The sequence below is a fragment of the Diadema antillarum genome, unplaced genomic scaffold (genome assembly GCF_040938485.1).
Source record: "Diadema antillarum isolate AM-2024a unplaced genomic scaffold, OU_Dant_1.0 seq00000094_RagTag, whole genome shotgun sequence".
Classification (NCBI taxonomy): Eukaryota; Metazoa; Echinodermata; class Echinoidea; order Diadematoida; family Diadematidae; genus Diadema; species Diadema antillarum.
In genome coordinates this window covers 990,348-1,006,590 of record NW_027271183.1, presented here as the reverse complement: position 1 = coordinate 1,006,590, position 16,243 = coordinate 990,348, and the positions used below count along the sequence as shown (strand labels likewise).

Genomic DNA, 16,243 nt, shown 5'->3' with positions numbered 1-16,243 from the left:
ATATGATATTGTTCCTTTTTTTACTAGGTGAAACGATGCACAAGAGTAGGGAAATAATATGCATATGAAAAATCTGTGTTACAATGGATGTGCGAAAACAAACTTTTTATATTCTAATACTAGTATTCAAACAATTACAGTAGCTACCATTATGCGGCTACAAAGCCTTAATCGAATTATTTGGCTTTTGCAAGTGCAAGAATGAAAATGAAATTGCTAACAGCCGTACCCAAAAAAAAAAAAAAAAAAGTGATTTTGAAAAAAAAAAAATGGAAGCTGCGCTCCTGGGTGGGCTCGAACCACCAACCTTTCGGTTAACAGCCGAACGCGCTAACCAATTGCGCCACAGAAGCTGGATGGCCACAATGTGGGTCGCAACTGTACAGTATTTTCAAAAGTGTTTAGCGCCCTCTCTGTTTAGTTGTTTTTCTAGTGACTGATCTCTAGTTTGAGATCAGCGAATCTAGTTTTAAAAAAAAAATAGAGATCAGACAATTGAAACCCGAAATAATTTGTATGCACCCCCTCTGGATCCGCCACTGGAAATGAAACGGGGGGGGGGGGGTGGGGGGGTACGAACTAGTACCTCCTTGATATGATTATGTAGATTATAAGTTTGTATTACATGCTCTTGCATCCGAACTCTACGAAAGAAACAATAACTACAAGGTCATGTAGATAAGTGGAGAATATGAAGAGTTTGTTTGCAAAAACCGATAAGTCCATATTTGCCAAATGGAGATATTTGCGATTATAGGTCAAGAAAATCGAGAGAATAATAAAAAAAATTGCTTCTTTAGACCATAACTTCAAAAATGTACCTTTATGTAATTATGTAGTGACCAATATATCATTTAAAAGGTATTATTTTGTACTTTATGACAGAGACCGTACTTCAAAATCTTCAAAAATGGACTTTTTGCGAACAAACTCTTCATTATAAAATGCAGTGCATGGCATTCTAAAAGTGAAAAAATAGTTTTAGTAAGGGTTTGAGAACCCGTCTGGCACCATTTCATATTTGCTTGCAATATTGAAAGAGTCTACCAAGAAACTTACCACCATTTGTTGCGATGATGAGTTGTTTCGGAGTATTTTGAGATTTAAAAAAATAAGAGTCGGTATACCAACTTTTATTACAGAAGGATCCAGACTAACTCGGTCTCAGGGGAAAACTCGGCTTTATTTCAAATAAATTACAACATGTTGAAATTCAAGTTTAATGACATTTTTTCCCAGCAAATATGAATATACAAGACAGTACAAGATAGCACTGCACATGCTGGGTCACGTCTCTAGAAGTACAAAACCTTGTGACGAGTGTGCCCTTATCATAAAAAATGAATATTACATTCCAGACAATAATATGCACGCAGCAGCATCATCCCAAAACCGTGGTAAGGACAAAGACAGAGATATACTATCAGTAGCCAATACAGAAACAAAGACAGGAACATACCGGGACTCTCATAGGTGGCATTGAAAGGGGCATCAATTTCGACTTACTCCATTATTATGTAACAATATAATAGGGACAATTTATGGTTACAGCTCTTTATTCCGAAGGTTCGTTATTCCGAAGGCTCTTTACTCCGAAGATTCGTTATTCCGAAGATTCGTTATTCCGAAGGTTCATTGTTCCGAATTTCATTTTCGGATTAACGAATCTTCGGAATTACGAACCTTCGGAATAGCGAACCTTCGGAATAACGAACAGCACCCCAATTTATTATAGGGACATGATTCCCAACAAGCCTGTAATACATGAATACTTTGCAGCGTCATCAATATATCTGAGTATGCGTGCACTAAACATTTTCCAATGTCAGTTTATAATGATAATACCTCCATGGATCTCCTTTCTTCATCTTTCTCAATATCGTAACATTAAACAAGAAATCCATCCAAAAATAAATGAACTCCAAAGGAAAGAGAAGAAAAAGTCGCCACAGAACGTTCCTAAAATGACAAAAATCGGACAAGAAATAAGACATTTGATATTATATCACTCTTTTTTTTCGGAAAGCATTCCTTGACTATAATCATGCCCTCACAATTTTTCATTTGTTATACCTTATATGAAATTCAGAAAAAAAAAATAAGCTAAAAATACAGGTAAAAGCATTTAATATTCCCATACAAAAGAGGTAACGTTTGCTCTTTTTAATGTTGGGTAGTTTTAAGGCAAGTTTTGTATTTCTACAGCTGAAAAGTATGAAATATTTGTCAGTTCTGTACATGAAATGAATAAGAAATATTGTGAGAGCATTACAACATCTTGGCACAATATCATACGGTACAGTAATCATTAAACATGTACCTCTTATACTCAACAACAAGGCAATATTTTGGTCCACCCCCTTTTCCCTTTCTTTTACTTTGCTGCTTGACCCTTCGCCCATATTATAACATATTCAATCATTTTCTTAGAAGTGCTGACCATCAACACTTTCGCGCTTCATCACCTGCACACGCACTCACAGGCACCACTCCTGTTTACCAAGTAATTGTATAAAACTGGATTTACACGCATTTTAACATGGCCCATCCGTATTAGTGTTCAAGTACTACAATAAAAAATGGTAATTTAACTCTGGCTGTCCGTCTGTTCAAGCACGGCTTATAACGGCGGCCCTCTGCATTATATGTATATGTTATATATTGTACTGTGAATCAAGTCATTATTGGCCATATAAACATTTTGTATGTTATTTAACGTTTCATTTGTCTTTATATACAAAATATGACTTACTATGTAATATGTCAATAATTTTCAGAATTGTATTTGTGTAATTGAACCTGCCTTTGTTATTTTTGTATTCTGAAAGAAAATATGAAATGCAGAAAATAAAATCTTTTCAAACAAACATCAACTTGCTGATTTGAATATTCATAACGACTGATAAAGAAGTCGCGTTTTCCGGGAAAAAAAAAGTTTGATCATTTTTCCACTGTTCTGCAGGGATTTTTTTTCTCTCTTTCCAATGAAATTGGCAAAATATTGGAGTGGATTCTCTTCTTTAATATAGAGCTAAAACATTTAGCACCTTTTATACTCACGCCAACGTTCTCGGAATCTCAAAAGAGATGGCTCCTTTATACACACGTGACGTATGAAGACTGCGTGAAGATATGATGTGTCCATCAAAATCTACTGTAAATATCCGGACACTGTATTGTTGTGGTCAGTTGTTGGATCTGTGTGGTATAAGCTATAGCTTCTGAGTTCGAATCATGCATGCTCTGATGTGCAAATGCAAGATGGAGAGTACACATCACATTATATCCCATGACGTGAATGGCAGAAGTGTCTGCATTGGAGGCATCATCCCTGCGCAAAAATGCATGCGATCTTCTTCTTCTTTGGTATCATTATCATTATCATTATCATGCAGTTTCATTTCATTATTATCATTATTATCATTATCATTATCATTATCATTATCATTATCATTATCATTGTTTTCATTTTAATTGACACTATCATAATCATCATCATTATCACTGTCTGTGTATTTATTTCGTATTATCTAAATCATGCACTAAACGGATGTGTCAAAACAAAACATTGGCTTAGAGTGACATCAAGATGATTGTGCTAACGTGGATATCGTACTGATCGCATGCTGTCTCGGTCAAACCTTCTCTGGGCGATGAATTATTGTATCATTACTGTTTATGGTCTAATTTGTTCTACATGATCTCCATCCGTTCATTGCATCATGATTTGTGTGTGTGTGGGGGGGGGGGGTTGGTCGGAAAGTATAGTTGAGGAGGACGGCAGCAGGTGAGAAAGGTACAAAGGAGGGCATAACAATAAGGGCTTGGTTAGAGAGAGGAATTATTGTTATAGGGGAATGGATCCGAGAGATTCTTGTTTGTTTTGTAATACACTGTACGTTTTGTTTTCATTGAATTTGTTCGACAACAAACATGTGTTATTGGAAATAAAATTTCATTTGAATTTGAATTTGAATTGAATTGAATTGAATATAAGGATTCTCATAACTTGCTCAGTTTTTGTTTACTGCTTTCAATTCTTACTTTAAAAGGAATATTTCAATCACATGTTTATTATCATCGATGAAATAGGACTTCCTTTGATAGCCTATTCATAAAACTTTGAGTAGTAGCGGTTAGGGCATAAGGGAGTCATGGTTTCGATATGTAACATTTGTTATGTTATGTTATGTTATGCTATGTTATGTTATGTTATGTTATGTTATGTTATGTTATGTTATGTTATGTTATGTTATGTTATGTTATGTTATGAGTTTACTTCTCTCGCAAGAGAAGTTCGAGACACACCCCTTCCAGTTTTTAGATCCCCCCGCCTCCCCCCCCCCCTCCACAAAACCACCGCTGTGATTAAACCATAGTGCACCAGGTCCACTGACATTGGTTTTTGCCACTACCCGACTTCGATATCATAATCTGAAATAGGCTGAATATAAACGTAACGCGAATGGTTGTGAATGGATAATTCGCTCGTCGACAAAAAAAAAAAAAAAAAATGGAAGAAAGGAAGGAAGGAAGGAAGGAAGAAGAAGAAGAGAAAGAAGAAGAAGAAGAAGAAGAAGAAGAGGAAAAAGAAGAACAACAAAAACAAAAACAACGACAACAACAACAACAAGAAGATGATTTTGATCACGTGACTTTGCCAATCTCATCATCACCGTACGTACGTACGGTACGTACGTACGTCTAGTACTAGTACCTGTACGAAGTATGTGTAGTACATTCACACACGCTTTGCTATCTTTCGAATCGTTGGTAATACGGCGGCCTAGCCTGTGCATAGCAGCGTACACACCAGGCGCACTCAGAAATCCGAATAACGGGAACGTGAATCTCATAGAGATTGTTTCTAAACTCGGTTGTCATCGTATGCCAGGATCTGGGAGTAATGTTTTTTCAAGGAGTAGTATCGCCTCTTCAGGATTATAAATGATTGGGGATTGCATTTGTGTGTGGCAGGAAGAAACGCCGGCTTACAAGATCGATCGTTCGGTGTTCGCATTCGACACCACCAGCCCATCTTCTGTGGCACGTTAACGCCCGGGCTCGCGGCAGGGGGTTCAGGGTACATTGAATAAACTGTAACGCGAGGCGAGGCCAAGGGATTCGTTGGGAGCTGTGTGTTGGTCAGTCAGCGGCGACCAGCAGAGGAGGGACGGAATAACATCATGGCTGCCGATTCTAGTGCTGTTTTAGCCCAGGTACATGTTTGATTAAAACGTCTTGTGTTCAGTTATGTCATGGTATTTTCTTTTGATTTGCCAGAACCATTTTCAAGAGTTTCGCATGAGAATGATTTCGATTCAAACAGCACTAGGCCTACACACAGTACGGACGGTGGTCGTTGCTGAGCTGAGAGCTAGAGCTAGAGGCATGAGCACGGCAGCTCAGCTCAGCGACACACACATTGTATATTCGCATTCCTCATGTTCACTGTAACTGTTACTCCACCAATGTACCACTGCCTCTGCCATGGCACTGATCTGAATGAGCTCTAGATCTGTTATCTGTTATTTTTTCTGCCGAGAGTAGGTAAATTTACATGTAGACTGTCTATAGAAAACATGTTTATCGCTGATCGGAGCTAGGGTTATACTTATATCATCTCTCATCCAGAAAAAATGGGTCATCTTCATTCGGTGCAATGCTGGCCAGTAAAATACTGTAAAAGTGGATATTTTTGCGCGACTAATTTTTCGCGCTCAGTGGGGTAAGAAGAGTTTCGCGTGTAGTTAATTCTGCGGAATCAAGACATCAACTACTGGAACATATGGCAAGCAAAAATATTCGCGTGCTTTTATTTTCGCACTAGTTTCGGGTTGCGCGAAATGCGTGAAAATTTCCACTTTTTTTACAGTTGTCTACTGATGTCAGTGAAAGATCGGTCTATATCTTGTCGTGGGGGATATGTTCCGCGGACACTACGTCTGGCTTCATGGAATCCCCTCCTACGTATACGAGGATAGCCCGACTAGACACCATGCAAAGCACGCTATCTATACAGCGACTGGGCTGTGTATAGACACTATACACTACCCTACCGCGGTACCGCTACCCTTTGAATATGCATGGATGCACATACTCGGTCCCTCACACATTGGCAAATGGTGGGTATGTGGGGGGGGGGGGGACACATGTAAGGAAGTCTTGCTTTAGATGTGACTTTGTGAACAATGTTCTTGTACACATTTTATTTAAATTTGTGTCATTATCATTCTACAGTGTATGTACAGTGTACAAGTACGATGTGTACAGGTGTACATGTCAATACTCTATACACCACAGTATTTTATGAATTGGGATTTGTAAGACAGTTTTGCTCTGGTTTGAATTGTAGGTTTAATATTGATGGGATGACAAAGAAGTATTGACATTGTCTACATTTTCCATATGAAAAATTAGCATCCCATTTGTCACATAATACAATGTAGTTTATTATTATTGTTATCATTATTAAATAATTATCATTATATTATCATCATCATCATACAATCAGTGCAATGTACTTTTGTTGTAGGTGGCAGTATTTCCATGAGTTGTTAATTTGCAAATTGCATATATTGATTATCTTGCAAAAATTTACAAAAATTGTAAATTCCTTAAAATATACCATGTCACAGTGTGCATTGTATCTAACCATCAAGGCTTGGGGTAATTTCGTGGCACTACTATCATCTTTGCCTTGTATTTGGCAATTCTGAATTTTTATTGCATATACGGTGTCCTACATTGTATGTTGGAAAAAGATCATGAATGTGAAATACATGTAGCACAAATTCAGAAAGAAATACTGTGCATTAAGAAATTGCCAATTTGAGTTGAAAACATGCCGTTTCATATTCTCATAATGTACAAAATTTATCACCAAATGAAGGATGCAATGTACCATTTTAGGAGCTTGTGCTACATTTGTAGTTCTGCAACTGATAGGGCATACATGTACATGTACAAGTATACATTATATTACAGTACACTTGTTTGAAAGGGAAGCTTCTGTTCTATTCTACCTTATGGCATGTTTAAAGGGACTGTACAGTACTGGTTGAGGTGGGGATTCAGGTTTATAACATTCCTAAGTGAGATAATGAGAAACCTCTTATTGTATGAAATATGAAGAGCATGTAATTTTAAGAAGGATGCAATGTTTATTTGATGAAAATTGGTTTTCAAATGGCTGAGATATCCAAAAAAGTGATGATAATAAGAGGCAACAGGCCACACCTTTTATTAGGATCTCTTTGTTTCACCTTGTTTTTGGCTATCTCAGCCATTTCAAAACCGATTTTCATCAAATAAACTTTTAATACTCCTTAGAATTGCATGCCCTTTGTCATCTCATAGTAAGGACATAGAGTGGTTTCTGAATATCTCGCAAAATGTTAAAAGCTAAATCCTCACCTCAACCAGAACTGTACAGTCCCTTTAATAGCAACGAGTGATAGAAGAAATTACCATGAAGTAGATACAGCATTTATATGATATTTCAGTCTGCTGAAAAAAAGTGGAATCATTCAGCATAGGGTATCATGACATCTTTGACAATATGACCATGTGATTTGCATGCAGCGATTGCCGTCAGCTGATCAGTATCATTGGAGCCTTTTACCTGAAGAACAATGGTACACGGAATGTAACTTGCACAAAACCAAAACCACTTGGTCATATCATGAGATGATCAAAGGAGAGTGTGATAGTACATAGATGAATATAACAATGGGTGATTTCAAGTTCGATTGTAGTGCTAGTGCTATCTCAGCACTAGCACTGGCATTAAAACTGAACTTGAAACCAGCTGGTGTTGGGTGGTTTGATGCCAAAACCTAGTGCTAGGGATTGATAATTGTGATTGATATCATTGCGTTCATCTATCTGACTGTCAGTGTTCAAGCTCGTTTTAAAGCAGTTGTTTGGACAATAGCACTAGCGCTAGCCCTAGCCCCAAACTTGAAATCACCCAATGAAAAAGTTTCAGATACTCACACACAATACATTGTACTGTTTCACGAGTACAGTCGATTCTACCTTTATGATAGCTGTCCTATTAATAGTGTAGATGTACAGCTGTAGCTGATATGAAGTGTTCATGAATTCATGGTTGCATTACAGTTTTTCAATCATTTCTTTCATTGTTTGTTATTTACATAGAATTAGTATTGTGGCTTGCTGCATAAGCAGTAATTTTGGTGTCAAAAGCAAACATCAAAATGAGTTTCATTAGAGAAAGATTAAGTTTATAATGTATGCCTACCGATATTGTCTGAAATCAAAATTCTTCTGGGCTATTAATTGAGGGTGTGGTTCTTTTCTCTTTCACAGCCCCATGGAGATACGTTGGGGAATTACGTGGAGCAGCAGTATGGCAGCAATGAGTTCCTGGACCTGTCAGATGCCAGCATCCAGTACCGACTCGAGCAGATGAAGGACCAGATCCGCAAGGAGATCCGCAAGGAGCTGAAAATCAAGGAGGGGGCGGAGAACATGCGGAAGGTGACCACTGACAAGAAGAGTCTGGCCAATGTCAACAACATGGTCAAGCAGGCCAACGCCCGGCTGCAGGAGTTGCAGCAGGAGCTGAACGAGCTCAACGCTCGCATCGTGGTGAACACAGACAACACTGGCCCCAGCCCTGGTGAGTTTGTATAGCCTTGTATTTACACACACATATTGTTTGTGTTGGATGCATTATACAATTTTTACATGATAGAAGAGATACATATAGAAAGAAACATATAACCGCGTTCACACACACAGACGGATTTAAATGAAGACATTCACGATGAACATGTTTACATCATGCAGTGCACACTCACAAACAAGTAAAATGGATGTGAGACATGGATTTACACTGTAAGCACAGCCCCCCCCCCCCCCACACACACACACCCACACAGGATATTATGCAATGTTTTGTACTTTTACATTGTGTGCACTTATGTGTGGCCACAATGCGCATGTTCACACACTCACACAGAAACACATACAATGTGAGGTTTGCTGATGGACATATGAAATTTCAACACTACCATAAAAATAGGGCAAATACAACTGTACATGCAGCGTTGTAGGAAAATTTTGAGCAGAGATAACATGTATGACACACACAAGATTTGGAGGGAAATTTGTGTGATTTTTTTTTATTTCTTGACAAGCTCCAAAGTTGGGGCATGCCCCATAGACGGTCCAACACAGAACTTATGGTAATCCTCAGGTACTGTTTTTTGAAGAAGACCTACACAGTGTACACGTACAGAGTACTTTAATGCGTTGTATGTGTATGCCTATATCTTGCTACACTTGGCACAGTGCACAGGCATTGATTATATCTATAATGCCTATCGTATTATGCTTTGCTCTGGGATGTCATTTCTCTTGTAGCGGTATTTACTGTACCTCTTCACATGCTTGAGTAATAAACATGACAAAACAACCACAGAATTTTGTACCCTCTCCCATTCAGTGTGGCTAGAAATGCAGTGTCAAGAATCCGTGTTCTTTGAAGAAGATGTGATTGAGGGGAGATTTTGCATCCAATTTCATATGAAGGTTTAGTTTTGGTTTCATAGCTGCCTTGTCAAACTTTGTGTATAAGGAGTAACATATTTCTCTGCTCTTTATGGGTTTGTTATTCAACCGCTGTGTGCTTTGTAAATCAGAACCCGTGACATCTGAGACTGCTTAAAGTACAATATGTAGCTCTTCTGTCAACTGTACAGTTACAATGTACAGTACATGGACAATGTACACTACATTTTCACTGTCTGGTGAATGTAGTGTACCAAGTCTTTGCTGGATGTACAGTCTTGATAAAATGCAATAACTTGCTGGAAGATAATTTAAAACATCCAACCTATGTGATAAGGCTTCCAAATGTGGTCGCTGAAGAGCTCACATCAGTCAACACCCTCATCCAGCCTGTAATAACTTGTCACAAATCAAGCAGGCAGCACAAGAGCCAGGGCCATGGCAATCACTGATGGGAAGCTACTGCCAGCTGTACTCTCTTCAGGGGGAACCGGACAGGGATTCCTGGTTTTGTCAAACCGGATGACGTGAGAGAAGGTCGATCCACACACTTCCACCCTCACCCCCTCTGATTGTTTTTTTTATTATTTTTTAATCGAAACTTGACCCTGGACAGAACTTCAAGAAGATTCAAGAGCTGAGCTGTCACATCACCCAAATCGACATGGTAAACAGGGCTTCACTGACCAAAGATATTGGCACTGCATGTTCCAAGGAGTAATGTTCCTGAATGAAAATATTGCTGTGGATAAATGAATTGAAATTAGAGTGACATAATCATCAAGATATACTGTAAAAAGAGAAATGTTCGCGTGCATTTTAATTTCGCGAATTTCGCGAGCGCCAAGATTCGCGAAATTAAAATGCACGCGAAATTTATCTACACTATATGCATTGAACGCAAGAGGCAATTCGCGAAAATTTCTTGCCACGAAAAAGGCCGTCGGCTCCAATTCGCGAAAATTTCGTGCCGCGAATATATCATGTTTTACAGTATTTCAAGCAATTTAGATGCCTTGAATGGTGGAGAAACTTGTAGCCTTTGAATATGATTACAAGTCATTTTTTTTTTTTTTTTTTGTGAGGATATCTATAGCAAAAAATATGATTGCATGTTGCATTTTTTTTTTTTGAAATCATGGTCATAACCATTTAAGTTTGTCATTGGGAATATTTCTGTTTCATGATGCCATTTAAATGTTTGATTTTATGATGCATACTGCATAAGTTACAGTAAATACAAGTTGGACAATAATCAAAACCTTCCCAACAAGCAATACACTGTAGTTACCCAATGACTGAAAAATTTAAATCCATGTGATGAGGGAGATGGAGGTAGAGGAATATGGTTATTAGATTGCTAGCTCTAGTAGTGAGCATCCTTCAGTCTCGGGAGAGTGGAGTGTGATTGTCGGCTGATATTGTTAATTGATTTGACTTCATCCAATGTCTGTTGTGCTTTAAATTTGCTTGGCTGTATCACTTGCTGTTTCTAGTCTGGCCAGGTACAGTGTACATTGTAGGCCTTTGCATTACAGACCGGATATGGCTCTTTTGTGTAGCGTCCTTCACTTCACGGGTCAAAGGCAGTCTGCGTTGATAGCGACTAGATAGCACTTGGCTCAGTGAATTGCTCAGATGTTGTCATGAAAAACACCCTTCTTTTATCATTATTTTGGTTTTGTTATGTACAATCTATTAGGTTTTTGTCATTTGGGATGAAAGACTTCGAGCAATGGTATTAAAGTTGAGTTGAAACCAGACTTTTAGAGTTCACTAAAAATCACAATAAATTTTTTTTCCTAGAAGCATTCAACTTTCAGATTATCATATTGTGCAAGTCACGCACAACTATGTACAGGTAATGAAATGTACGTATGTACAGAAGCTGTTCCTTTTGCAGTGTACACTGTACATAATTTTACAAATGTGTTCTGTATTAATCACCAACATGAATGAGTAAATTTTCCACTACAGTTCCACTGGTAACATATGTTTTTGTTAAAATTCTTTGAATGCTATTATACAAGTAAATGTCACTGGTATTAAATACAATATGTACATTTGTACTCCTAGCCAAGTCTACATCAATGTACACACAGGAACTTCCAGAATCCAGCTCTGATGCTTAATTTTCATTTTGTTTCATTTAATTTTCATTTTATGTATTCATTGTCCATAAAATGGAAACTCTTCATGAATCAAGTGGCATAATTACTTGAAATGTGTCGCCAATGAGGAGCTCCACCTACAATGTACTTGTACAGTTGTACCTGTACATTTATGGTCCATGTTGTAGTTGGCACTATACATGGTTTTCTTGGTAAAGCAGAGCAATTCACTCTTGTTTCATTTGAGTATCCAGTGCTCAACATAGCAGTGGCCATTGGCCCTGGGCTACTAAAAATTGGTGTCGGGCCACCAAAGTTATCTTTTGGCGGCCCAATCAGGCAACTAGGATTCAAAATGGATCGTTAAATTGGCTTTATTTCGGGCCACTACATTTGTTCTTCAGGCCACCAAAATTTTAGAGTTAAAGATTTTAGTGGCCTGACCGGGCCGTGAGACAAAAAAGTTAGTATCGAACCCTGGTATCACAATGAAAATACATAATACCATAAATGCATAATACAGAGCTCTGTAATGCATTTCAACTGAAGTGATTTGCCAAGATACAAATATTGCTCAAGTGTACAGGTACATTGTACATTGTACCTCTCTGATGCTTGATTTCAAAGTGAAAGTACAACTACAATACCTGGTGATCAATGCGTACATTGTAAGTGTGCCTCTGCAATGAAAACAAAAACCAATTTTAATGTTGGCGATGCATCATTATTGTCCCAGCTGTTCTTTAAATGACACTCATGTCTTAAAGATGTACCTCGAAAGTACAACGTACAGTAGTGATTCACATTTTGTTTGTGTGTGTAGGTGGATGTGGTATAATGGAGAAATGAAGATAACTCTTGTTTGTGCACTTGATATCATTATACTCTTCTGAGCCTTAATTCTAACTTAATACAGCATTGACAAAGAAGGAACCAAACAAGGAAAAGTTGCATTGAAACCTGTACCACACACTTGAAAAAATACATGTTGTTTTCCTGATTAGAAAACATATATTCATACAAAGTACAAACGTACATTCTGTAGGTTTAAATAGTGTAGATCTCAATACAGTCATGTACAATTTAAATACATACCCATGGTACAAGTTATTGTCTGTTTTAAAAGATCAAGAATGTTTCTCAAATCAGTTACCTAAATTATACAAACTTGTAATACATCAATGCATAGATATGATGCATATCAACTTCATCCATGTCTTGATATCATATTGTACATTAAAAAATGAAAACAAAAGAGAGAGGATTCTCCTGTTAACACCGCATCGACTGCATAGTACAAAGTTTGTACCGTATGTTGTTGTAGGTCATACCATATCAACTTGTAGGCCCTCAGTGCATTACTTAGAATTGAATTGAATTGAACTGAATGTTAAATATTTCTTTATTATCCACAAAAAAGACTGGAATAGTGCTTTCTGCCAGCTTTACAACATTGCTCAGACAGGCAATGGAGAAACCAACTCATGAAATGGAGCACAAGTGAAATGATTCACAGTACAGTTTACATGTAGTACATTGTATATGGCACTGTTGTTATACTTAATACACTTTACTTGTATTTTAAGTGAAATTCAACAATTTGTGTGCAGTAGGCTCAATTTCAATGTACAGTGTACATAATGCCTAGTTCACTTGCTTATTTACAGTAGGCCTACAGTAGGTATAAAAGAGTTATGGATTGTTTATATATAGCACACCAAAATGAGTCTCTCTGTGCTGACTGTAAACTGTAAAAGTTAACTGTAATTTTCCAAGGCCGGTCAATCAAAGATGCAGCTCTTCCTTGTACACAAACACATGAGAGTATAATGTGTCCAATGTACATTGTACACATGCAGGCATAGTAGTACAGCAAATAAGATGAGAAGTCCTGTCCCAAAAGCGTGTGGCTTGTTTTATAATAGCGGAAGTAGATGAAGGTCAGGCTGTACTTTGTGTCCTTAAACGTGTTGTGTTAACCCTGTGAGTGCTGTGAGTGCTGATTGGCACAGAAAATTCCACAGTATTGTACACACTGTCTAAAGTCCCAGACACAGGTAGGGTTGACATAGAGGTCAAACCCTTTACATGTACATCCACAGCATTGACAGCCACAACATACAAATGTGTACAGTACATTGACAATTTTCCAAGTGTGAGTTTTAGAAATGTACAATGTATTTTTGGAGGAATTTGACTCAAACACCAATGACTTCCAATAGCATGGAGCATGTATCTACAGTGAATTGTAGGCACATACTGCTAACACAAGCAATCTCTTTTGCTTGTCTATTTAAAAAAAAAGAAGAAGAAGAAAGGCTGGAGATTCGGGTAAACAAGTTCAGCAGGATTGAAGTACATGTACATGTATGTCACACACTAATTCAATATCAGTGGGCTGGGGCGGAGATTGGTATACTTTGTGTGGAGATCTGAGCATTGAATCTGACTGTATTTACTGGATTTAATGTAGCATGACCCGCCAGCTTGCAGTAAGTGCCCAGTGTACAGCTGCAGTTGGTGCTTGAAATGCATTGCATGGCAGTTCTCATGGCACAAAAGGGCAATGTATTTAAAGTATCAAACACAAGCTGTAAAGTTGTGTTTGTGTCTGTGCAAAATGTGCAGGTACGATGCAAGTCCTCAAACATGGTGTTTTATTAAAAGGTATGTAAACAGACATGAGTCAATGTCATATGGAATTTTATCATGCCTAAAAATGTACTATCCATTTTTTATAGTGTACAGTAGTAAAATGTGGCTGCAAGTACAGGGTTCGAAATTGGCGATGGTCCCCTGGCCATTGGCCACCCAAAATCACGTCGGACTAGCCAAAAATCATAAAATTCTAAAGTTACTAGTCCGTCTGGCTAGCCAAAATATTGCTTCAGTGTCAAAATTGATTCTAAGTAGTCCGCCTGGCTAGTTCAAAAAAAAGTTAAGTGCGACCCCTGAAGTATCATGTTGCAAAAGATACAGTGCTTTTACAGAGAATATTATTACCATAATGAAAAGAGATGAGATCCCTGGATAAAAATCAAGAGCAGCATCAGTGTATTGGCAGAAAGAGTCTGTGTTTATCTAAAAACTTATTAGTCTACTATCAACTTTGTCTATAAATTCCCTTTTGGTCTAATTCTCACTTGGTCTTAAAGGGACTGTACAGTACTGGTTGAGGTAGGGATTCATGTTTTGAACATTCGTAAGTGAGATAGTGAAAAGCCTTTTATGAAATATGAAAGAGCATATTTAAGAAGGATTCAACATTTATTTGATGAAAATTAGTTTTAAAATGGTTGAGATATCCAAAAATGTGCTAAAAATAAAAGGCGACATGCCACATCTTTATTAGGATATCTTTGTTTCACCATGTTTTTGGATATCTCAGCCATTTCAAAACTGATTTTCATCGAATAAACTTTTGATACCCATTAGAACTACTGTACATGCTCTTTGACATCTCATAGAGTGGTTTTTGAATATCTCGCAAAACGTTAAAGCTAAATCTTTACCTCGACCAGAAACTATACACACCCTTTCAGCCCAGTTCGGCTAATTGTCATTATCGTCTAATGACCAGATGGTCTATTTGCAATTTTCTCTCTTTGGACTTTTTCCCATTTTGTCTAATATACTGTGGGTATTAGACAAAATGGGCAAAGCCCATCTGAAAGTAGACCAGCTGGTAATGAGCTTAAGTGGCAGTTGGACTAAATGGTCATTAGACGAACTTGTTGTAGACGAAATGCGATTAGACCATGTGGGTTGAGACTTAAATGGCTATTGGACGAAGTAGGAGTACATTGTAGACCAAGTGATAGATCACCCGTCAGCTGAGATGGTGCCATTAATGTAAAAACATAGTTCCGGTAAGGGTTTGAGAACCCGTCTTGCACCATTTCATATACAAATGTATACTTGCAATATATTGAAAGAGTCTGCCGAGAAACTAATACCTGGCTGATGTGATTTGCTGGGATGAGTTGTTTTGGAGTATTTTGAGATCAAAAATAAAAGTCGGTATTTTACATGGACCAAATTTTTGTGGAATTCCATTCATATTTTGTTTATGGTTGTCCAAACATGACATCATAGCCTCTGGTAGTCTCCTCAACCATCAAGGGGATTTGCCTACTTTTTGTACAGTACATATGCCTGATATGCACTGTATCTAATAATTGTATTTGCATACATGCTTTACGTACATTACACTATACATGTTATGTTTAACAGATTGATTAAAGTGACATGATATTCTACACACACTTGAGACATTTCTACAACGTAGTGCAAAATGTACAGTGTATTGTACTTGGCAGTCAGCCAGTGGTTGCATGGTTAACATAATTTTAGTTCATTATCCATACATCATATTAGACTTTTTATGACTACCGTGTGTGCTCACACGCTCACACGGAAAAGAAAATTTGTAGACGAAGTACGTGTATACCTGTCATGACGAGAGTCTTGTACAAGATATACAATGTATTTTAACAGGTTGTACCATAAAACATTGTATCTTTTAACATGTATATTGTGCATGACAAGCAGAGATCAATTGCAACTTACAGTGTACAGTATGTTATACAATC

At 37.6% G+C, this 16,243-nt stretch overlaps 1 protein-coding gene and 1 non-coding gene across 2 annotated transcripts; one reads left to right on the top strand and one right to left on the bottom strand.

The window, feature by feature from the left end:
• Positions 1 to 279: 279 nt before the first annotated feature.
• Positions 280 to 353, bottom strand: Trnan-guu (transfer RNA asparagine (anticodon GUU)). The gene has a single exon. It is a non-coding gene; the product is annotated as a tRNA-Asn (tRNA).
• Positions 354 to 4,829: 4,476 nt separating this feature from the next.
• Positions 4,830 to 10,071, top strand: LOC139726644 (serine/threonine-protein kinase N2-like). The gene is made up of 3 exons (XM_071637632.1): positions 4,830 to 5,219; positions 8,335 to 8,647; positions 9,959 to 10,071. The coding sequence occupies exons 1-3, from the start codon at positions 5,187 to 5,189 to the stop codon at positions 10,069 to 10,071; spliced, it is 459 nt and encodes a 152-aa protein (XP_071493733.1). The 5' UTR covers positions 4,830 to 5,186.
• The last annotated feature ends 6,172 nt before the right edge of the window (positions 10,072 to 16,243 follow it).